Raw genomic sequence first — 23914 nt, 5'->3', positions numbered from 1 at the left:
TACCCACCTTGAGGACTACATCCCCCACCCCTAACACCAGCCTGTACCCACCTTGAGAGCTACATCCCCCACCCCTAACACCAGCCTCTACCCACCTTGAGGGCTACACCCCCCACCCCTAACACCAGCCTGTACCCATCTTGAGGGCTACTTCCCCCACCTCTAACACCAGCCTGTACCCACCTTGAGGGCTACATCCCCCACCCCTAACACCAGCCTGTACCCACCTTGAGGGCTACATCCCCCACCCCTAACACCAGCCTCTACCCACCTTGAGGGCTACTTCCCCCACCTCTAACACCAGCCTGTACCCATATTGAGGTTTACATCCCCACCACTAACACCAGCCTGTACCCACCTTGAGGGCTACATCCCCCACCCCTAACACCAGCCTGTACCCACCTTGAGGGCTACATCCCCCACCCCTAACACCAGCCTGTACCCATCTCGAGGGCTACATCCCCCACCACTAACACCACCCTCTTGCCACTTTGAGGGCTACATCCCCCACCACTAACACCAGCCTGTACCCACCTTGAGGGCTACATCCCCCACCCCTAACACCAGCCTCTACCTACCTTGAGGGCTACATCCCCCACCACTAACACCAGCCTCTACACTGAGTGCTACATCCCCCACCACTAACACCTGCCTCTTCCTACCTTGAGGGCTACATTCCCCACCCCTAACACCAGCCTCTACCCACCTTATCTTGACAAGACGCTGCTGCTCCTTCTTCCATGTGTCCTTGAAGTCCTGGCAGAAAGTGTACCACTTCTCGAAGAAGTTTTCCGGAGTCACTTCCTTCTTCCCTCCCTCTGGCTTTACACAGAAAAACAACACTGTCTCCTCAAACCTGCAAGATACACACAATCTTTTCAGTGTGTTTGTAGATTCAATTATATCTTTTTGAAGATTCAATGATTATTGACATAATTTTCTGTTTTGGATTTAATTCAATTATTACATTTTTCAGACATTAATGTTCATAATGTTGTTCTTTAATAGCAAATTTTAAGATTGCTTTGTGATATAACAATGAACAAGCACTCAGTTGTAACATAACATTCCTGCCTTAATGCTGGTAGAGTTGCTCCCCTTAAACATGGAAAAGATAGAGAGAGTGCGAGACCACTTACAATCTTTTTCCATCAGCCAGGTTCTCTTCTTGTTCAGCTAACTCCTTTTTTCCTGAAATACCACATAACTACAGTAAACACAGCTGCTTGTGCAATGTTTATACGGATTGAGTACAAAATATTTTAATGCTTGTCATTCTTACAAAATTAAGATGCTTCCCAGTAGCAAAAAGCACAAGATTTTCACAATATATTTTTTATGAGTTTAAATAGTCCTCAAGTCTTCACAGCCTAACATTTCAGTATAACAAATCTCAATAAGTTTGAAGTATTATTTTGTCCGAATCCTCCAGTCACATTTTAACACACCTTTGTGGAAGAAGTCTGTCATGATGTCCTTGAATGGCTGGAGGAGATACGTCTGTTCCTGGGCAGACCTCACGACCGTGTCCATCCTGTCTTCAGCAGCTACACGGAACATGTTGATACATCATCAGTTTAAATTCCCAATATATTTGCTTATAAGTAAAAAGAAACATTCTGCAATTTATGTTTTACAATTATTATGATACCTTTAATCAGAAAAAAAAAACCCACATCATCTTTCCTTCATAAATATGTGCAACCAAGATGCCTTACAATAGCACAAATACATGCAGCATTCTCTTTAAACAAAGATTGATAAAATCTTGTTGTTAACTTGACCATCGTCCCTCTGAAAGATATCAACTGCAGATATGGTGACAATTGCTGCAACGAGATGACCTACCTTCAAAGTCTTTCTTGATCCTGACTAGTTCCTTCTCAAGCTCTGTGAAGCAGACTGAGGCGCCCTGCTGGAGGTCGCTGGGGTCTGGCAGTGGGAACCGAACCTTGTCTGTGCCTGCGTCTCCCTTCTCAAACTTGCGGATGAACTGCTGGACGGTGAAGTGAAGCAGGCTTGTGGAGTTGTCCTATACCAGGACAGGGAAGAAAAACATAATTTGTATTTATTGTCAAATAAGTCACTATTCTTGCATTGGAGGCAACAGAAGAAAGCATATGTGATGATGTGATCTTTTTGACTAATAACTCATCAAACACAACACAGCAGTTACACAATAATCACTACCATAATGCAAATCATGTGACTCCTTTCATAAAGTTCAGAAGAAAAAAAATCATTTGTATATCATTTGAAAATAAAAAAATATATTTTAACTTGTATAATAGCTATTTTCTTCTCTGCTCATCAAGGGAGATCACTGCATACCAGATTAATAACTCGAAGAATAACATTCATTACAGTACAAATGAAATACAAACATGGTATATACTCAATTTATGTGATATACACATATACATGTTAGGATTACAACGCAATTTGACAGTTGGTCTTTGATGGAGAAGTCATTACCTTGCTTTTAACATCCTTCAGTTTGGGCAGAATGTCTATACCAAAGCCATCGGCCTGGCCTCGAGATTTGCTCCCTGACGATAAATGAAAAACAGAACTGGAATATTCTACTTTACTACGGAATAGGTCATGTTTATAAATAAGTTGTTGAACCATTTAAGATGCCCAGGGGTTGTATTACAGGTGCGTCTAAAAAAAAAAAAAAAAAAAAAAAATTCTGCTTAAGTGCTTTTAGGCTGAGTACCTAAATCGGAACACTTTCGGCACTTTTTTTGAATATTTTTAGTTAGATTTGCACCATAGCTACATAATTTTCCATCAGCATACTAGGATTCAAGACCAATTGGTTAATATAAATGGTGTTTTTCAAGATACTTCTAATCTGCATGAAAAGTACTTTATTAACTGCACAGTCAAGGACTGCCATTTTTGTCCCTGGAGAACCTAAATATGGAACAGTTTTAATTCGTTATTTATTTTTGGGTTTCCTTTTAAAATTATTGCTACATGTTTTGTTTAAGTAAACTAATAATTTATTTTATTTCCAGCTTGTCTTTTTGCCATTTTTGTCAGTAAAATTTGACGATTTAAGTAAAAAAATACAGACTGCCAGTATGCTGTAATTTTGGCAAGCATGAAGTCATTCCCCCGCGTGCCATGTATTGACATTTGAACATGAACAACATTGAATGATAGCAGCATTTTAAATATTTATCGGAGTATTGTGTTATTTGGAACGTGTATTCAAGGCAAGCGTCTATATTGATTAAAATCGTATATAAACAGATCACAATCGGAAAAATGCTTTTATAACGGGTGTTCTATATTTAGGTACTGTTCCGATTTAGGTACTCACCCAGTAACATCTTGAATTGTTATATTTCTTCAAAAAACAAATGCTTTAAAATTTCAGAAACTTAAGTTTTCATGTTTTAATTGCAGAATAAACAGTAAACATAACCCTTTTTTCAGAGACATAAAACAGTTAAGGAAATTGTGAAATTTAAATAAAAGATTCAATTTTAACTTGCTTCTTTAATACAATTTTAATAAATCTAGTTTTAGTAACAGGATTCTATTTTAAAGCAATCAAGTGGTTTGCAAGAAATACTTAACAAAAGATTACACTATTCTTCATAGTGTGTGCAAGAAGAGTACCTCCATTCATGTAGTTTCCTAGGGTAAGCACCAGTCCCAGAATTCTCTTCACATTGATACTGGTCATCATTGTCTGTAAACGGGAGGTATAAGACTTATGTGCAAATTATGAGGATATAAGGCAGTCTCTGCCATCAAGTACGGACAGAACATTGAAGTCATAGTGTTCATTGTAAAACAAGGCATAGGATTCTTGTCATCTTTGTCCACAGTCGGGGTATAAGGCAACCGTCTAGGTCCTATTTCACAGGATGCTTTTCATATTTATAACTTATCCTCCCAACTAATGCACAATGGCAAACAATTTGACCAAATGAATTTACATGGACAAATAGTCTTGACAAATAATTTGAGAACTCATTTTTGTTGCTTAAACAGGTGCATTTGGTTAAATATTCCTAAAGATGATCTGTTAAATACAGGTACAGTGCCTTGTCAGAAAAAATGCACCCCAACTAACTGTTGTATGTGAGGTGTATTACCTGGCAAGTCATACGGAGGTTTGTCATCTTGGTCTCAATCACAGAGATGCTGTCATGGAACGCCTCGCGGAAGATGAAGCAGAAGATTCTCTCCGCATAGTCCGGAATCAGTGACAAGTCATACACAAACCTTCAAATACATTATAAACAAAATTCATGATACTTTTTATAATATTAAAACAATGATTACAAAGTTCTCATTTATGAATGACATAATATAAGTTTACCAACTACCCAGTTCCCATAGTGAAAGGGCAACACACAAAAATAATTTAGAGTTTTGAATCAGAATTTTAAATTTAATGGACATTTGTTCACATTTAAATTTTATTTTCTTCAATTTTACCGTATTAAATTATGTCAAACAGTGCAACTTAAATAAAGATTGATAGAACAACCTTTCTTCATGTTTAACTGTCACTAGCCAACCTTGTTTACTTGGGAACATGAACAAACTTGACATTGATTAATAAGATTTAAATCATTAGTTATACTAACTGCCTATATAAACATCAATATCAGGAATTCATAAACAGTAAAGAACCACAAACAAAAACTACAATAATCTAAAGATGTTCAAAGGGTGCAGTTACATCAGTTATAAACTTGCAACTGTTTTGTTTACCCTCATTAGTCAAACTATCAGAGCTGAATCTACAAATGAACAATGCAAACATTTGCTATGATCTAATGCACAAATCCAACAAAGAATCCCCATACAATTTCTCCCACAGTGGTTCCTGTGACCTATATTCGCCCTAAAACATATTACAAAATCAGCTGATCATGTTGTATTTTTCTCCAGCGTGTTAATAATCAAACTCCGCATTTAAGAGTTTTCAAAGTAAATAACATCATCTTAATGAGATAATTTGATTTTAATTGGCTACTGGCAGGGAAGCGTCTAGTATTTTACTACAGCAGCGTGGTAGTGGTCTAGATCCCGCCCTGGGCACGAATCCAGGGACACACACATCAGACAAAATCAGTGGGACTTGATGGTTCAGCCTCGCAAATCACTTACAAACAATTGTTTTGCACTCATGACACAGTCAATGAACAGGGAAAAAAGGTAGTATCAAGCTGAGCAAATTTACAAACAAACAAGCCAGACTGGGTAAAGTACATATGCTTGACTTTATAAGAGAGATGAGTTTCTTGATTACATAATCATTTCATGATGAGATATTAAGTAGCAGGGAATGAATTGATTGATTTGAAGGGACTACCACAGAGGAAAAGAGATGGATTTATTGAAAACAAAAAAATGTATAATTTCTAGGTTAATAGATAAATCATATATTTTTTTAGATAAGATATATTTCATACGCCAAGGGCAAAAAAATTGAAATTTTGATTTCGTATGTTTTTTGTTGCAATGCTCCCCCATAGTTGTCTTCACATAAGTCACAACAATATATTATAATACATACACTATTGCTATGACCAAATATAACACTGCCTATAGTTGTTAGAGATTAGAAATGCTTCCTGTCTTGATATTTCTTCCATAGATCCAGAAACGTCCCTGAGATCAAACATGACAGGTGGATGCCCATGCTTACCTGTTTTGGGGTGGGGGGTTTTCAGTCAGAATTCAACAATTATTGAAGCCTGATTTACTTGCCTTGCTACACATAATTATGCTTATTGTCTCTAGCAACATGTGTTATAAGTTTTGTTCTCATATCTAATTATCTTGAATGTAGTTTGAGTTATGACCCCGATTAGCTATTACTTTCAAAAACCAGACAAACTAGAAAGTGGACAGTTTCTACATTTCTAATAGTCCATAAAACATGGTCAGGAAATATAAGCTATGACTCACTGGTCAGGTTTGTCGAGAGGCGTGTCAGGGTGTTTCTTTACATATTCTCGCAGCTTCTTTAACTCCTCTGAGTCCCCTCGCTGTAAAACAACACCAACAAAATGATTAGGGCGAGAGTTATCGATAATTGTATATGAATAAAAAGGAGATGTATGATATAAACATCAAAAGTCTCTTTTTTCAGAATAGTTTAACCCTTTCGTCGCCAAATTAAAAACTGTCGTCTGCGACAAGTTTCAGAATTAATAATATTACGAAATAAATAACAGGAATAATTAGATAAACTTGGGCTTTTCCGAGACCTAAATATTTGAACTAACTGTTCTTGCAAAAAAGTGATGTCCCCGATCAGACGCCCCCTTCTAAGGCGGCGTCTGATCTGGGACTTCATATTTTTTCAATGTCGACAAAAGTCGCCTATGGCGCCGAAAGGTTTAACATAAAAAAATGTGTAACTTGAAAGTAAAATCCTGAAAAAACAGCAAACTTACATTTTCATATATTTGCTGTAGTTTTTCTTCACCAAGCACAGAAGTATCAAATGTAAGTATGGCTGTAATGAAAACCACATTCTATAATTGTAACAATCATTTTTTTTAAAAAGGCATTTAACTAGAGCATGTAAGATAATTGATTAGTATTACCGGTATCCATTATCTATTAAGTATAATAAGGTCAAATAGAAAAAAATAATTTTAATGCTTTGAATTAAAGATATTTCTATTCTAATTTCAATCTAAGATACAGATTCTTTGACAAGCTTTTTTCGGTACTGTTTTAGTTCTTCTTTATCCGGTGAAGGTGAAACAAAGGCTATACATTTTATTGTGTTTAATGCTTTTGATATTGCTGCACATACAGCTGAACATTTTAACAAATTTTAACATTTTGTTAGATAAACAAACAATTTTGTTTACCATGTTCAATTTCGGACATGTCCATGCGCAGACTAGAGAGAAGGATGCCAACCGCCTGAGATCGTTTGGGGCTGATTACCTTGGCAACCTGCAACACAACAGTATCTTTGCAGGCTACGGCCACCAAGCTATTAACATTATTAATTTACCTCCATGAAAATGGAACTTATTCAAAGTTGACTATTAAATCTACACTGCTCTTGAAATCAATAACTAGGAAAAATATAATATACTCATTTACTGGAAAAGAAATATGTAATACCGTAAATGTCCTATTATACATGCATTCACTAACAGAGCCGGTGGGGGTCTTTTTGTGGATGTATTTTTTTATTATGCGACATGAACAGGGCTTATCTTAACTCTTAACTCAATATAATGCAATTTGTTCTAATGAAAAGCATCCAATCACCACCATTATAGAACACCTGCTCAGGTTGATGACATCATGCATATACAGTTGGCCAATACCCTATTGCTTACAATGAGAGGTGCAAATGATAAAAGTCACGCAATAATCAATTGGTCATGTGATGCATTGTCAGGTAGAAAAAAGATCAACAGCTATTTAAACTTGTATCAGTTTTTGGTGCCATCAATCTTAGTAGATAAGGGATAAATTTCAATTAGTTTTGTATTTAAAAAAAATAAAATAATCAAGCTCAATAAATTTTGGATAACTTTCTCCAAAATAAATAAATAAAATGCATGCTTTTGTCTTGAACATATTTTATCTGTTAAGAAAAACAAAACATTCCTTATTTTTGCAGAAAGTTGTGTATTGATATATCAAAGCTGTGTTCAGTGGATCATTGATTTACAGCCACAATGCATTGCAAACGGGTTGCTTTTGAGTCATTTAAAGGCTTTCAACTCCGCCTACAGTTCAGGTGATTGGTAAGAGTGACAAGGGTAGACAGAATTTAAACATTTTTGACTCTATATATGAATGATCATCGAAATTAGTGAATTTTTAAAAAACTTTGCTGAACGGAGAAAAATGGTTCCTACTTAGGGTGCAGGGTTCTCAAAAAGACACATGCCCGATGCGTTAAATAGCACATTTACGGTAAATTAAATGTCATAAAGAAGCAATGATACTGAGTGCAGAACAATTAGCATGTCTATAGGAAACATATCAGCTAGCTTTTTGCAATAATTAAGTACTTGATGTCAAAGAATTAGCGAATCAAAATGTCTTCAAACCGTAACTAATGGGACGAATCCAGACACAACATGAACATAATATCTTTGTTGGCAAAGTTGCACTGTTCATGGAAAAAGTTAGATGATCTAGTTTAATGTAGAAAAGAAAACTGCCAATAATTTTTTATGCAATAATCCGAAAGCATAAATCATTATGGAAAATCATAATGATTCATGGGTGGAACTGACTTGTATTTTGATGTGTTTTTCATGGGCGGGGGGCAAATTATGACTGCATGTCCTTCAGAAATAAGCCTGAGCTTATTGAAGGTCGATAATAAATCAACAAACAGAAAATAAAAAAATACAACGATGATACATAAACAATGTTCAAAATATTACAAAAATATTCCAATATATTTCTAATCAAACCATGCGTGCCAACTGACAAGTGAAAATCCATGCACTTCTATCTCTCAGAGAGAACCAAATATGTGTGAGTTTATTCAGCCAGAAATTATTGAGAATCAGTAAACATGACACTGCTTACTTGTTTTGCTTTGCTCTTTGGCTTGTTGGAGAAGAGGCGTCGAGATGGCTCGATGTTTGTCTTGGAGAAGAGGGTATCAAGCTCGGTGATGTCGATGTTTAACTCCTGAATCTCTTCCCATAATAATGGCCGCTCAAGAAACCTGGCAAATCAACACCACACTCTAGGTAGGCATAGAAATTGTTAAATAAAGAGAATATATCATATTTGATAGCGACTTGTTCACATTTATATATTTACACCTCAACTTCCATTCCTTAAATGGACTGCCATTCCGCAGTTACAGTTATCATTCGATGAACGCAACATCTTTGAATATGTTCGTATCACAAATCATCGCATTACAATTTACATGGAAATTGTTTATCTTGTTATTGTTTGTATTGTGTCAGCAGGTCCCGTAAACAATAAATATACATTTTAGAAAGTGTTAATTTATGATATGTTAAATGTATTGTTGCCATAAGTGTTTCAATTTTACGTTTAAAAGTGATTTCAATTGGTTGATCTTTTCCAACGTTATTGTGACATCATTTGATAAACTGTTTCCAGTTACAGTCGGGTCGTTCTTTTTACTGAATGGGTAAGAAAGGCTTATTGTAAGTTTTTCTTAAACGAAATGAAGCATTTTGTAACAATTCTTGAATGAAATAATGAACTATTCGAGTAAATATAAGTAATGAATTGCGGGATTGATGTCATTATCGGGGATTATCTTCATATCCCCAATAATGACATCAATCCCGCAATTTATTCCTTAAAGGATCAGCTTCTTTTTTTTATATTTTGTATGAAATGTAAAAAAAGGCTTTTTTTGTTATAATGATTAAACATCATCAAAAGTTCAAGTAAGTATTCTATTTTGATAATTATTTTAAAATGTGATAGAAAACAATCTATTTGTCGACAAGCTTAACCAGAATAAACACAATAGAACATGGAATGACTTAAGGACTGGGCTTATTCGTTTCAAATGAGTATCTGCCAGTTGCTTACTTGTGTTTGTTCATAAAACCAAATAAAATAACTCGATTTGAAGAAGTTTAAAAAAACAATCCAAACAATATCTGTGAGTTAGACCTTTTAATGTACTCGTAATAATTGCTCACATGATTGGTAATTATAGACGATGCCAGGGCCTGTGTTCACTAACATCCTGAGTCTGCATGTGAGACTCAGACTCAGAAAAGCCTAATTATTATTTTGTTGTAAAACTGTTATTACACTAAGAAGCAGATACAGTATCTTTATAATAGATATTCTGAAACATTTACGATTTTCTGAGCCTGAGTCTGAAACTCAGACTCAAGACATTAATGAATCAAAGCACAAGTCATAAACTGATCCCAGACCGATGGTATTATGATTTTTTACAAAGAACCTACTGAAAGGTGACAAGTACAGCACAGGTAAATGTATGTCCAACTGATGACAGTATAGAGACACATCCAACTACACAAAGTTGTAATTGTATAAGACCATCCTTATACAAAACATCTGAACAGTGCCACAACTAGCTACACTTAAGGTAGACTCACTGCTTGTTCTTGGTTGACTTGAGCTCATCCACCTGCAGTCGGTTCCAGAACAGAGGCTTCATAGGGTTCTTAGGGTGGACCACCGGCTTTTTGGCTGTAAAACATCATGCAAGGGAAACCATCACTACTATCTTAACTAGTCACATTATCATATACATCACAGTCTTTCCCCCTTGCCCAGCAATTTTTGACAGTGAAACTCATTATCTGTGCAAAAACCATAATAAGTTTGATATTGTAAATTTAAGAAGTGAAGTCAAAAACAGAAACTTTTAATACGTTTTTGTTTTGTTTTGGACAGAATTTTCCTCAATTTTTGACAGAAGTTTAAACATTTGAATGGTAATAATTTCAATCATATGCTATATTTCTTTAGTTGAATATAATCAATGGACACTTTTACCTTTCTGTACTGGCATCATATTGCTAGGGGGTGGTGGGGGTGGGGGAATCATGCCTGGGAGTGGTGGAGGGGGAGGTGGTGGAGGCAAAGGGACCCCACCCTCTCCAACACTACTGCCCCCAACACTGCTTCCCCCAAGACTGCTGGTTTCAGACTCTGATGTGGCATCAAGGTCCATAAGCATCTCCCCCTGTGGTTTTAGTGCCGCATTGACCTCTCCAGGGTGGTATCGGGAGCCTGTGGAAGGGAACCCATTGGTCTGCACCCCATCCAAGTGTAGCCCCGCCTCCTGCTGGGCACGGTCTGCTTCTGTATTACAGAGGTGAAAAAGATGGCATATAAATGAAAGTTAGTTCTGCAGGTGACAGTGTTATGGGGTCACATGGGTATGCAATTAAAACTAACACTATCAAAATAACTAAAATGTCACAGATAAGTAGCTATCTTAATACTTATGATCAGCTAGCTGTTAGCAGGAATCATGACAGGTACGTGATACATCACAGTGAGATTGCAAACAATGTAGCTGTCAGACCATGATGTAGAAGTTGAAAGCCCAATCAGCTAGAGGCATTTACAGAGAATGACACATTGATTCAGACATCACATTGTTTTTTCGATAATGATAAGCCAAATCATAACCCATTACACATCATCAAAATTGACATTTCGATAAAGTCTAGTTTTTCCAAAGGCTGGCAAAATCGCTCACCAGAGAGTGCATTCTGTGTGAGTTTCTCGATGCCGGCCAGTTGCCTGTATTTGTCGACATCACGCTGCAGAACGACAATACGCTCCATGGCCTGCTGTAGGCGACTCTCATACTCCTGACGGGCGCGGTCCAGCACTCCATTGTGGTCCGCCTGGTACACCACAATAGATGCATGAGAATACACATGTTCAATTACAACACATAAAATCTAAACTGTGTACAATGGAACTATCAGTAATAACAACAACAATAAGAGTGGTCTTCAACAATGGTACAAGCTGCGTGATACAGTAACAGGATCTCTTTGCTTCTCTTGAAAAACCCAAAACATTCTGCAAAAGAGAATCTGTAAATAGACATTTCAAGAAAACTCTGAAGTTATACTTCTATAATAGTTCTTGAAACAGTAACATTGCATGTGATGGTACGAACCTTCATGTTATCGACTTCTTCCTTATACTCGTGTCGCAGTGTCACCATGGCAGCCTGGTGGTCTGAAATCATACACAATACCACATCTTATAAACAAGACAATATGGAGGACAGAACTTGACAAAACAGCATCAGGCTGCAAATAACTTATATACAGAAGATAATTGTTTGTTTCAGTGTAAGATCAAAATTTATATTAACGAGTGAGCACCAAAGGCTATATTTCACGAATGAAATATTTACTTTTGTTGTACACTGAAGCAATCAATTTTTCTTTTTATTATATGCCTAAAAAAGATTTTAAAGGACAGGTTATTGTTGTTTTCAGAAAAAAATGCCAAACTTTATGCAAAAGATACATCATTTCAGAAACTAGAGCTGTCACAGGAGTGACGAATACCCCCAAATGCCGCCTGGACACAGGAATGGCAAACCATTCCTTTGAAAAGAGGCCATAACTCCAAGGTTACTGCACACTGCATCTTCTTTTATCATGCATGTATTGTTTTATTTAAATCTGTTGAGTAATTTAGAAGTTACACTGCTGACAAGAAAAACTAGCCTTTCATGAGTTATCATCCGGAAACCGTTTTTCTATTTTTAGTAACAGTGACCTTGACCTTGGCCCCACCAGCCCCAATATCGAACTTGACCTGTATCTCCTGATGTTACACCTGTGTACCAAAAATTGTTCAAATCTGTCTAGCCTTTCATGAGTTATCGTCCGGAAACCGTTTTTCTATTTTTAGTAACAGTGACCTTGACTTTGGCCCTACCAGTCCCCAATATTGAACTTGACCTGTATCTTCTGATGTTACACCTGTGTACCAAAAATTGTTCAAATCTGTCAAGCCTTTTATGAGTTATCATCCGGAAACCGTTTTTCTATTTTTAGTAACAGTGACCTTGACCTTGGCCCCATCAGCCCCAATATCGATCTTGACCTATATCTTCTGATGTTACACCTGTGTACCAAACTGTATCTTCTGATGTTACACCTGTGTACGAAAAATTGTTCAAATCTGTCTAGCCTTTCACGAGTTATCGTCCGGAAACCGTTTTTCTATTTTTAGTAACAGTGACCTTGACCTTGGCCCCACCAGCCCCAATATCGAACTTGACCTGTATCTTCTGATGTTACACCTGTGTACCAAAAATTGTTCAAATCTGTTTAGCCTTTCATAAGTTATCGTCCGGAAACCGTTTTTCTATTTTTAGTAACAGTGACCTTGACCTTGGCCCCACCAGCCCCAATATCGAACTTGACCTGTATCTTCTGATGTTACACCTGTGTACGAAAAATTGTTCAAATCTGTCGTCCGGAAACCATGAAAACCGACAGACCGACCGACCGACCGACCGACTGACCGACCGACCGACAAGCTCACTCCTATAAACTTCGTTTGTGGGGGTATAATAATGTTGTTTAATTTGTGTCCCTAGAGTCCTGTGCTGCGTGCTGACGTGTTTGAAACAGCGAAATAACATTTTTATTTCACTGATAAATCTCTATAAACCACCAAAACGCATATAATAATAGGTTATTCACACATTCTTAACAAGCTTAACACATTATGGCTGTAAAGTATGAAAAAGGATATTTTTTATGTAAAATAAAAGTAAAACAAAGTCATATGTGCTGAAATGTAAAAGTGAGTGTGATGCAAGGAAACTTGAAATATTGAGGCAAGCTGAAAACATCACACCAAAGTCAGTACACTGGCCCACACATCAACACCACATCAACAATACTAATACTTCAAATGGAGTATTTTTTACTGTATGTTTAATCTGTGTCTTTTAGCAATTATAACGGTGTCAGAGCTCAAACAATGCTTTAATGCTGGACTTCAAAAAGCAAAGTTAATTTTCTTACAATTGGATGAAACAATAATGTAATTTACATTGAAATACCACATTCATTTTCAGCAGATAAGCAATCACTAGGCTAGGCTTTATCATTGAGAATTACATTCTTTAAGGTAGTTTAAAGGTTTGCTTACTGCCTCTCATTTGATCCACACATCATGTGTCAGATTTCACATTAACAATGTTCAGCCAATGAGGTTGTAAGTCAGTTAGATGACCTGAAGTAAAACCTTAATGATAAAGAAGGGCTTGTTCGCTATGCTCACGCAGCCCATTCTTAATCATTAAGAATTTACTTCATGCCATCTAACTATTACATAGGATTGTTTTAGTCTCTTAAAATATAAGCAATGAAAAAAACCTTACACAGCAGAAAGCTGCTTATTGTCTTTGACAACATATTTGTGAAAGAAGCAAACTTCAAATATAGCACTTATATTTCAACTAGCCATACCATGTGTCCATGTTAAACTGAAAACAAACCTCAAGAAAATCAAAATGTTTTGTTACTATCATACATCTAATATATAGGAAATAACCAGGAAACAGGAAAAATAAATCACTGCATATCACCACAGATGTAGGTCTCTGGACAAGAATAGCACTATGTATACCCATTATAGTAGTTACACCATACACCATGCAATAGATAGAGTTTATTTTTGGTCTTCTAAACAATTGAGTTTTTTTGCTGGGCTAAGCCCAGCACAGACTTAAATTGTATAGACAACAAAAAATAAATGCATACTTTTTTAAGTGTTGAGAACAAATGCGTAAATACTAGACAGTTTACATACACAAGCTTCTAAATTACCCATCTAGTATAGCCAATTAAGGACTAAATGGTAAATTGAAGTTAGTCATCTGCTTAAAGGATTTCTTCTAAATGATTAAATGTGTAGGCATTAGCCAGGACACAAAATTATTTTAGTGTTTATGCTCATGCCTCAGCCAATAGGATTTACAGACAGATTCTGATCTAAACATTTAGAAAGCCTCTCAAGAAAAAAAGTCGAATTTCCAATATGTCATTAATTGGTCACTTATTAAGGGAGTTCACACATGTGCACTAGATAGTATACAGGCATTTGTGCAAACACTTAGTTGTTGTTGTTTTTTTCTGTTTTTTTCTTTACTAAACAGTTGATTCTGCAGACATGCTGCAATGGCCTATGCTGAAGTAATGGTCTAGTAAAGCAATAATAAACAATAACTACTACATACAAGTTTAACTAAATTTCAACTTACCATTGAATCTTAAGAGTGAATATTTGAAATTCGCATAAAAAGGCAATAATTAAAATGACATAAGATAAAAAGTCTTCCCCATTAATTCCTATTTGAAGTTAATCTTCAGGTCATATTGGATTACTTAAAGGTGCAGAAATTCAATATTATTTGACAAGCTAAATACTAATGTTTATGTTGAATATTAACATTGGTCTTTGACGAAATACAACCAGCTGCAATTAGCTTCTGGATGAATAAAGGTCACCCTTAGCCACTGAACAGGGAAGGTCCTGGTTTGAAATTCCAACATATATAGTCATCAATTTATCTATCTAAAATCTAGAATTTGTTATTATTATTTTCATGCATAAATAGCTCTTTCCCCATTGTATGTTAATTCAACTTTGTGTTATGAGTTATGAAACAAAATTAATGAAGAATAATCTGGTAAAAAATAATTTTAATTAATGTCATTTTAATCACATAGAATTAAAGCCATGAAAATCAGCTTTATAATTTATCAGTCGGCCAAAATAGGAGCAAAAAAGTCCTTTATAGTTAAAAAGTCAATGTATCTCCCTTATAAATAATTTGAATTTTAGCTATGAAACAAGACAAAAATATTTTCTTCTGTTTACATTTCACTTCATGATGTTTGACTAAAATAGGTATTTTCCATGATAAGACATAATTTGTCCATTTTCACACAGACATTTTATTTAAACAGCCTTTCTGGTTTTGGACTGGCTGTATTTGAGAAAACCTTTAATTTTTCATCACTTTCAATAGAACAAGAACTTTTAAACCCATTTTGATTTTAGACGTTTTCTGCTTTTCCCCCCCTAAAAGTTAAAACATTATTGTACAGATATCATTTACTGAGAAAATGTGGCACTAGGCATTTTTGTAGAATGTATAATAGTATTTTTACAGTAACATTTGTATTTTTGGTTCACTAAAAATTTTTTTATACCTTCTTACAATATCACTACATTAAATCAGGAGTAAATTGGTTAATAATTCATATATACAGAATAAGAGCACCACAGGATGCCAAGCTTGTCTGTTTTTCTTACATGATAAAGGGCCATAACTCAACAAATACCAGAGTAATTTACCTTGTTACATCTGCATGAGTGGTCATTGTCATCATGTGTACCAAGTTTGTTGTGAATATCTGTCAACTATAGAGCTTTGCAGCTGCAGATAGGCACGGATTAACAATATCAACAACACTTTGTTGTATATTATATATATATATAATATTTGACATATTCGTGGAAAAACAGACACACTGATGACCATATATAGCATTATACAAAGAATACAAGATATAACACTCTAATATATTGAAGTAAATGTGAAGTACATGTACTATTATATTTGTAGGATTCACATAAGCAGGCTCCCACAAAGTGGGAGGTGTCCGTTAAAGGGGTGTGCTATTTTTAGACATGTTCCCCACAGGGTTTTAAAACTGATTTCAACGAATGGGCAGATTTCTATCCACATCAGTTAGATTTGTTCTATTGCTTTCAATAACAGGTCCTCTTTTATATTAAGAGTAACATATTACTATTAGTAATAATGTTATGTAGCTCTTGTATCTTTGACAGGCATGTTTTGCCATTTTCATTGAGTTTTATGGTATATACTTGTCACCCTTGTTTGTATATTTGAAAATATATAGAACAATTCTATTACTATAACTTTTAGGTATAGCTGGTTGAACAAGCATCTGTTATGACAGACATGTTTGTTGAAGGAAGGGTGTAGTCAAGTTAGTCTTTAATCATATAACAATTATAACTATGTTGTGCACACTTTTGTGTGTTAGTGTTGAGACTGATGCGTCCGCCAATGGGACCACCGGTAGAAAGTGTCTTACAAAAACAACTGCTAGTTTTCCATCATTAGTTAAGAATTTCTTTTATTAAGTGATTCTTGAAGCTTGCTCATACACAGAGGATTTTGCATGGACTATCACACTTAACGCTGGGCCCTGCCTGCTGCTTTATTGTTTAGAAGACCAAAAATATACACCTATTACTTAGACGAATATAGTAAGAATTGTACAAAATTATTGCTTTTTAAATGATGCTTGTCAAAGAGAATGGCAGTATCTCATGACAAAAAATACTTGCCCATTTGTGGGATTCTAAAATAGATCTATCCTTTTGTTAGAAATAGTTCGAAACTGCCTGTTTGTGGAAATAGTTCAAACCCGCCTGTTTGTGGAAATAGTTAAAACCCTGCCTGTTTGTGGAAATAGTTCAAAACCCGCCTGTTTGTGGAAATAGTTCAAAACCCGCCTGTTTGTGGAAATAGTTCAAAACTGCCTGTTTGTGGAAAAAGTTCAAACCCTGCTTGTTTGTGGAAATAGTTCAAACCCTGCCTGTTTGTGGAAATAGTTCAAAACCCGCCTGTTTGTGGATATAGTTCAAAACTGCCTGTTTGTGGAAATAGTTCAAAGCCTGTTTGTGGAAATAGTTCAAAACCCGCCTATTTGTGGAAATAGTTCAAAACCCGCCTGTTTGTGGAAATAGTTAAAAAAAATCTGCCATCTGTGAGTCCTACATATATATTTTCAGAATTTTTTTCTGGTATGCATTAACGTTTATTTATATATATGTATGTTGTTAGTAAGTTATTGTGTCTAAAAGACAGCTGCATGACTGAATAATAATCAAGCTTTTATTTCCACATACGACCCTTATGAACACTCACAAGCTATCCAGGTCTCAAAATCTGAAATGACCACATTCTACAACATAAGATGAGGAACATGCAAAATAAAGAACCAAACATTACAAGGATAGGTCACCAGGGATACTTACATGGTAGTCAGCAACAGTTACTGTCTCTTGCTAGAGCAATTTCATAATTTGCTACTTTAACTGCTATTGCTACTACAATTTATCTCTTTGTAATGCAGACAAGCACCAATACTTCTTTGTTGGAAACGTGACCAGTAAAAGCTTGGACCAATAATTCTCACCAAATCTTCATTTGTAGTGACAAGGTGAGGGCCATCAAACTCTACTGCCCATCTTAACTAGAAGTTGTTCTAGTATACCTACCCAGGTCATCTTCCGTCATTATAACCCCGGAGTCAGTGGAAGGAGGGGGTGAGGGTGGGGCGTTACGCCGTTTCTGACACATTGCCTTGTGGTAAAGGTATTCCAAGTGCTGAATGGAATCCATGTTTCTAACACACACACACACTCAATCTTCACTTTTATCTAATCATGAACATTCACGTGTTATTACTAGTCAAAAAAAATATTTTCAACCATTTCTTAACTACAGAAATGTGTTCCCAGTTTAATACATTTCAAAAAAAACAAAACATTACCACAGTATTCCATAAAATATGGCTGATTATACCAAAATCCATTTTTGATGACAGTCTTTTCTCACAACCTTCAATTAAACATTCCAATCTCAAACTCTTATGATCTCTATATGTATTCCAATTGCCATCAATTGCCTATCTTTTCTAACATAACAAATACAACTCTTTTACATCCAGTTAAACGCCAATGACAGTTTTACAATTGAACTCTTAAATATATTTACAAATGCAACCCCTGCAAATTGGAATGTTGTCAACCCTATGATTCTTTTTAAATGACAACTGTTTAGGTTTTCCTTGTATACTTAAACCAAATATTTGTTTTGACTTTATTCCACTTTTAGATAATTATAAGTAAAATAACATTATCTGAGGTATGTGAAAGCAGCCTATGCAGAAGTTTAATCCTTCTGTCCGATCGCTTCTGACTCCTACACTTCAATGAAGCCGGCCTTTGGTCAAGCTAATATCAATCCCGATAAAACCATAAAACACCTTATAAAGCTGTGTGACAGTAACCAACTATGCCGATGATAAATTAACCTCACATTATACGAAATATCAATCAAAATTCCCCTCATATCTTTCAAGTGTTTAAATTTCAATTTGCAACCTATCACAGATAAAGGTCTCAATGAAGAAATATATGGAGAGCTCTTGTATTTGTCACCTATATTACCTGGATCAACATAAGCCTTAATAATGAAGGACTATTAGTTGTTTAACAAATGAGCCGTCACAGGTTTAGCCAAGTGACAGCTGTTCGCTAGGATGCAGTATATGTGTGATATACATACATGGAATCAAACGTATCAGGAATTATAATATGGAATGAAATATTGTTTTCCATTCAGTCATTTCTACAGATGTTCAATTCAAAAGTTCCAATGTCACTGTCATCAACTTAATTATTTAAATCCTACATGCAAATAGTTCAAGACACTGAATATTTCTATATAGATGTCATTATGATATACCATCCCATGCAAGTTACAGCATTTTACTAGCGTTGACTAAGATTAACAAGGAAGTTATATGTATAAGTTGTAAACAATGCATCATGAAGAACTCTAAATGAAACTGTTTTGAAGTCATTCCAGTCATGCCAGTCTTGCAATACAGAAATAATACAGAATGAGCACTATGCATTATCATCATTGCATGGACCATTATGAGGTTAATATTTGACTATATATAACACATAACAGTATATGGTGGAGTTAATTTATCTACCTTGCCATTAGCAAATATGGCGGAATTTACCATATATTTTTTTCTCCTGAAATTCAACAAACATAATGTGGCTATAAATTTCAAATTATCAAGATGTAAAACTAGCAATATTAAAAAAGTTTATCAGCAATATGCAGCAATGGGACTGTGGGTTAATACCCTGGTCACATCCATACTACGAGCTACGTACAAGTAGGTTTTCAGTCCAGATTTGCATAATTGCACTGAGTCTGTACGGGCATTGTTGACACATGAATGTAAGCATCATACAGACTTTTTGCAGTCATGAACTTGGGAAAATTGATTTGCCAAGCTCCTATAATAGTTCGAAGTCAAGAGCAGGTCACAAGGGCTCGGTTAAAGCTCGTATTGGGGATTTGAAACATCAGGAGGCCCGTAAGAGCTTTCTGTGCTCGCACAACTATTGCTGGGGTGTTGCATGGTCAACGTACAATGTCCGTACAATACTAAGGACACCTGGCGAGAACTTGTGATGTCCCCATGGGGCCCACCGGGAGTTACATTTAAAGTACAGGTTCCGTATCACATCCTTAAGGACTCGAGGTGGTAAAAAACAGAACTCCTTGTGAGCTCCACTCAACTTATCTGCAATGTCCTTACAGATATATCCTTCAATTGCATCCTCTAAAAAATTGGTATGGAAACCGTATGTATGTGACCAGAATCTAAGATTGTAAGTACCGGTAGACCAAACAGATAAAGGTTGGTAGAATGGTATGATTTTATCAATCATACAGACATCATAAGGATATGTGACCGAGGCATAACTTACCAGAGATGCTGGATGTTGCTATGGGCAGCTTTGTTAGATCACTGCCAGGCTCCTGTCTTCAACATGGTTCCTTATTATCCCCTTTATATGCTCAATATTGACCTACCAGCCACTGAATTTTCATGAATGACCCTGAGACATTGTGATTTACGTAATAATCCAACATTCACTTATGACTTTTCAAAACCCCGAAAAGTATTTCAGTAAATGTTTTTATCAGTAAATACATAAATATGTCAACCAAACTCAGTTACATAGTACAAATTTCCTTTTGAAATAATCCAATATTTCTGCATATAATGTCTGTGACACGTACCGATGGTTGCCAAGGATATTCATCAAAAATCCTTTTAAGTCACATGGATGTAATAGTTTAATGACTATAAATAAATAACAAGATTGCATTCACTACACAGAAGTTGCAGTTGAAACTTAACAAGTGCACTCTGGAAAGGCTTTTGGAAGGCTCTGTAAATGTCAGCCCTGTGATTACTGGTGTAATGAGAACCATTACCACACAATTCTGACACAATCTGTCTGCAACAATTGACAGTGAATGTCCAATAGCTCAGTGCCACATTTTACACCACTCAAGAAAATTATTTATGGGCATGAATGTAGTCTTGAACTATAAGGTTAAAATGTGTTGATATAGTATAAATAAGATTTCAATGATGTTTTCCATAATTACACAAACCAGATTAAATACTGGGACAGGAGTCAGTGACATAAATGGAAACAAAACTGGCACCCAGTTAAACCAAATTTCTAGATATTTTTTTGAAACATAGCGTTACATTGTACCTGATTTATTATTTTTGCCTTCCTTCTAGGAGTACTGGAGACCATCAATAAAGTACAAGGATATGAGGTAGAAATTGTGACTAATTGAACATTCTCTTCAATTATTCTGAATTTTTTTTTTATTTACTTTACCTGCTTCAGTGTACTTGAGGCCAGGCCTATTGTCTTCTGTGCTGTCCTGGGGTGGGGGCCACGACTGCGTCATCTTGCCCACATCCTCCCTCACTGTTGGAGCACTGGATCCCTGTGTGTGGCTCCAGTAGTAGAGGCAATCACTCTGAAATTGGAACATAAACTAAAGATGCTTGGGGGTCCTATTAAAGCAGGACATTTGCCGACATATTTCCACAGCAAGACACATTTAAAACAAGACCCATCCACTTATGTTTCGATATTGTTGTATACTTCCTAGTATTGTCAAGTAGACTTCACATATGACACATGCAGAAGAATTTAGACACATATCCTGATTCAATAGCTCAGTGATAGATGGCCCATTTCGGGTGGAGAATTTCTACACAATCATGTCCGAATTCTACAGATCAGTGATAGATGGCCCATTTCGGGTGGAGAATTTCTACACAATCATGTCTGGATTCTACACCTCAGTGATATAACAAAATCAAGTCCAGATTCTACAGCTCAGTGATAGAGCATCATCATAGGGTCGGGAATTTCTACACAATCATGTCCGGATTCTACACCTCAGTGATAGAGCATCATCATAGGGTTGGGAATTTCTAAACAATCAAGTCCTGATTCTACACCTCAGTGATAGAGCATCATCATAGGGTCGGGAATTTCTAAACAATCAAGTCCTGATTCTACACCTCAGTGATATAGCATCCTCATAGGGTCGGGAATATCAACACAATCATGTCCTGATTCTACACCTCAGTGATAGAGCATCCTTATAGGGTCAGAAATATCAACACAATCAAGTCCTGATTCTACACCTCAGTGATAGAGCATCCTCATAGAGTCGGGAATTTCAATACAATCATGTCCTGATTCTACACCTCAGTGATAGAGTATCATCATAGGGTTGGGAATTTCTAAACAATCAAGTCCTGATTCTACACCTCAGTGATATAGCATCCTCATAGGGTTGGGAATTTCTAAACAATCAAGTCCTGATTCTACACCTCAGTGATATAGCATCCTCATAGGGTTGGGAATTTCTAAACAATCAAGTCCTGATTCTACACCTCAGTGATAGAGCATCATCATAGGGTTGGGAATTTCTAAACAATCAAGTCCTGATTCTACACCTCAGTGATAGAGCATCATCATAGGGTTGGGAATTTCTAAACAATCAAGTCCTGATTCTACACCTCAGTGATATAGCATCCTCATAGGGTCGGGAATTTCTAAACAATCATGTCCTGATTCTACACCTCAGTGATATAGCATCCTTATAGGGTCGGGAATATCTACACAATCAATTGTCCTGATTCTACACCTCAGTGATATAGCATCCTTATAGAGTCGGGAATTTCTACACAATCATGTCCGGATTCTACACCTCAGTGATAGAGCATCCTCATAGAGTCGGGAATTTCTAAACAATCAAGTCCTGATTCTACACCTCAGTGATAGAGCATCCTCATAGGGTAGGGAATTTCTAAACAATCAAGTCCTGATTCTACACCTCAGTGATAGAGCATCATCATAGAGTCGGGAATTTCAATACAATCATATCCTGATTCTACACCTCAATGATAGAGCATCCTCATAGGGTGGGGAATTTCTACACATGTCCTGATTCTACACCTCAATGATAGAGCATCATCATAGGGTGGGGAATTTCTACACATGTCCTGATTCTACACCTCACTGATAGAGTATCCTCATAGGGTGGGGAATTTCTACACATGTCCTGATTCTACACCTCACTGATAGAGTATCCTCTTCATGAGAGGAAGTTCTAGAAGAGCTAGGGTACCTCATTGTACCTCACTCTGTTTCTTGAACTTTGCTTATATCAAGATGTGACTGGGTATGGCAGTCATGATAATCACATGTCTCTCAGGGCATTTTAAAAACATGATAGCATCAGGGCAGTGTCCAACCATAATGCAGCCAGTGGGCATGGGATCAACTATAAGAAACTAAGAGTAAGAGTACTTCCTACTTAAATTTAAAATTAGCTTAAAATGTGCTATGACACCTCCGACTTGCAAAGAATGTATAATGTCAGTTCTGTCTTTCTCCTTTTTTCAAGCACCAATAGCCTTACTGTACAAATGTATCATACAACATACAATGTGTTCAGCGCCAAATCAATACTCCTTCACAACAAATAAGTAACATTAACTTATAATATGAAGATAAAATTACAGTACCTTTGCAAAAATATTTCTCTAGAGTTATTTTGTTGTTATTGACAGTGTCTATTCTCTTGAAATCTGAGTACAATCTTCCAACATAGCAACAGCAGTTTTAATTGTGATACTGTAATCGGACTTCGGAAACTTTATAAATGAACATCATTACAATGCGGTATTTAATTCCATGCATTTTAAGACAGGTTCTTTGCAAAAATGAAATATTGTAGGCATTAAGTGCATGAATAACTAATGGGTTCGTCATCAAAGGTATACTGAGTAATGATTGCCATGTAGATTATAGAGATCCATTCATTAATTAAAGGCCATCAGGGTTATGAGAGGTAATAAGAGCTCTCCCATTCAGGAAATGGCACATTGACAATTGTGTCTCTGAGGATATTAATCTCAATGTTCAAAATATCAACAAATTTGAGGTTCAGTGGATGGCATTAATTATGAATGTTTCAATGATTTAAACTATGTAGAAGTCAGAATTAATGAAAAATTCTATGCAAAATTTATAACATAAATAAATGTGGCAAAAGTTTTGAAATAATCCTTGGGATTTAAAAAAAAGTCACAACTGAAAAATGTAAGAAGTTAAGTATACATTAGGTTTAATCCATCAATATTAGTGGCCTGGCAAGATATACGCCCGA

The 23914-nt window shown here is 36.1% G+C and overlaps 1 protein-coding gene across 3 annotated transcripts in view; it reads right to left on the bottom strand.

The window, feature by feature from the left end:
• The window catches only part of LOC128207779 (uncharacterized), a 55189-nt gene that overhangs the window by 12974 nt on the left and 18301 nt on the right, over positions 1-23914 (bottom strand). For 2 of the 3 annotated variants that reach the window (XM_052910902.1, XM_052910901.1), the window contains 17 exons: positions 21058-21202; positions 17468-17488; positions 11642-11703; positions 11210-11360; positions 10498-10806; positions 10095-10188; positions 8557-8698; positions 6861-6948; positions 6435-6496; positions 5944-6023; positions 4116-4245; positions 3634-3706; positions 2476-2549; positions 1849-2032; positions 1449-1547; positions 1140-1191; positions 707-856 (listed from right to left, as the gene is read on the bottom strand). In XM_052910902.1, the coding sequence (XP_052766862.1) occupies positions 707-856; positions 1140-1191; positions 1449-1547; positions 1849-2032; positions 2476-2549; positions 3634-3706; positions 4116-4245; positions 5944-6023; positions 6435-6496; positions 6861-6948; positions 8557-8698; positions 10095-10188; positions 10498-10806; positions 11210-11360; positions 11642-11703; positions 17468-17488; positions 21058-21202 (1916 nt within the window). The remainder of the gene's footprint in view (positions 1-706; positions 857-1139; positions 1192-1448; positions 1548-1848; positions 2033-2475; positions 2550-3633; positions 3707-4115; positions 4246-5943; positions 6024-6434; positions 6497-6860; positions 6949-8556; positions 8699-10094; positions 10189-10497; positions 10807-11209; positions 11361-11641; positions 11704-17467; positions 17489-21057; positions 21203-23914) is intronic. The other variant, XM_052910903.1, reaches the window with a different exon arrangement.

Source organism: Mya arenaria, chromosome 11 (genome assembly GCF_026914265.1).
Source record: "Mya arenaria isolate MELC-2E11 chromosome 11, ASM2691426v1".
NCBI lineage: Eukaryota > Metazoa > Mollusca > Bivalvia > Myida > Myidae > Mya > Mya arenaria.
The sequence above is the reverse complement of the archived record's forward strand: the minus strand, read 5'-3'. Positions and strand labels throughout refer to the sequence as shown.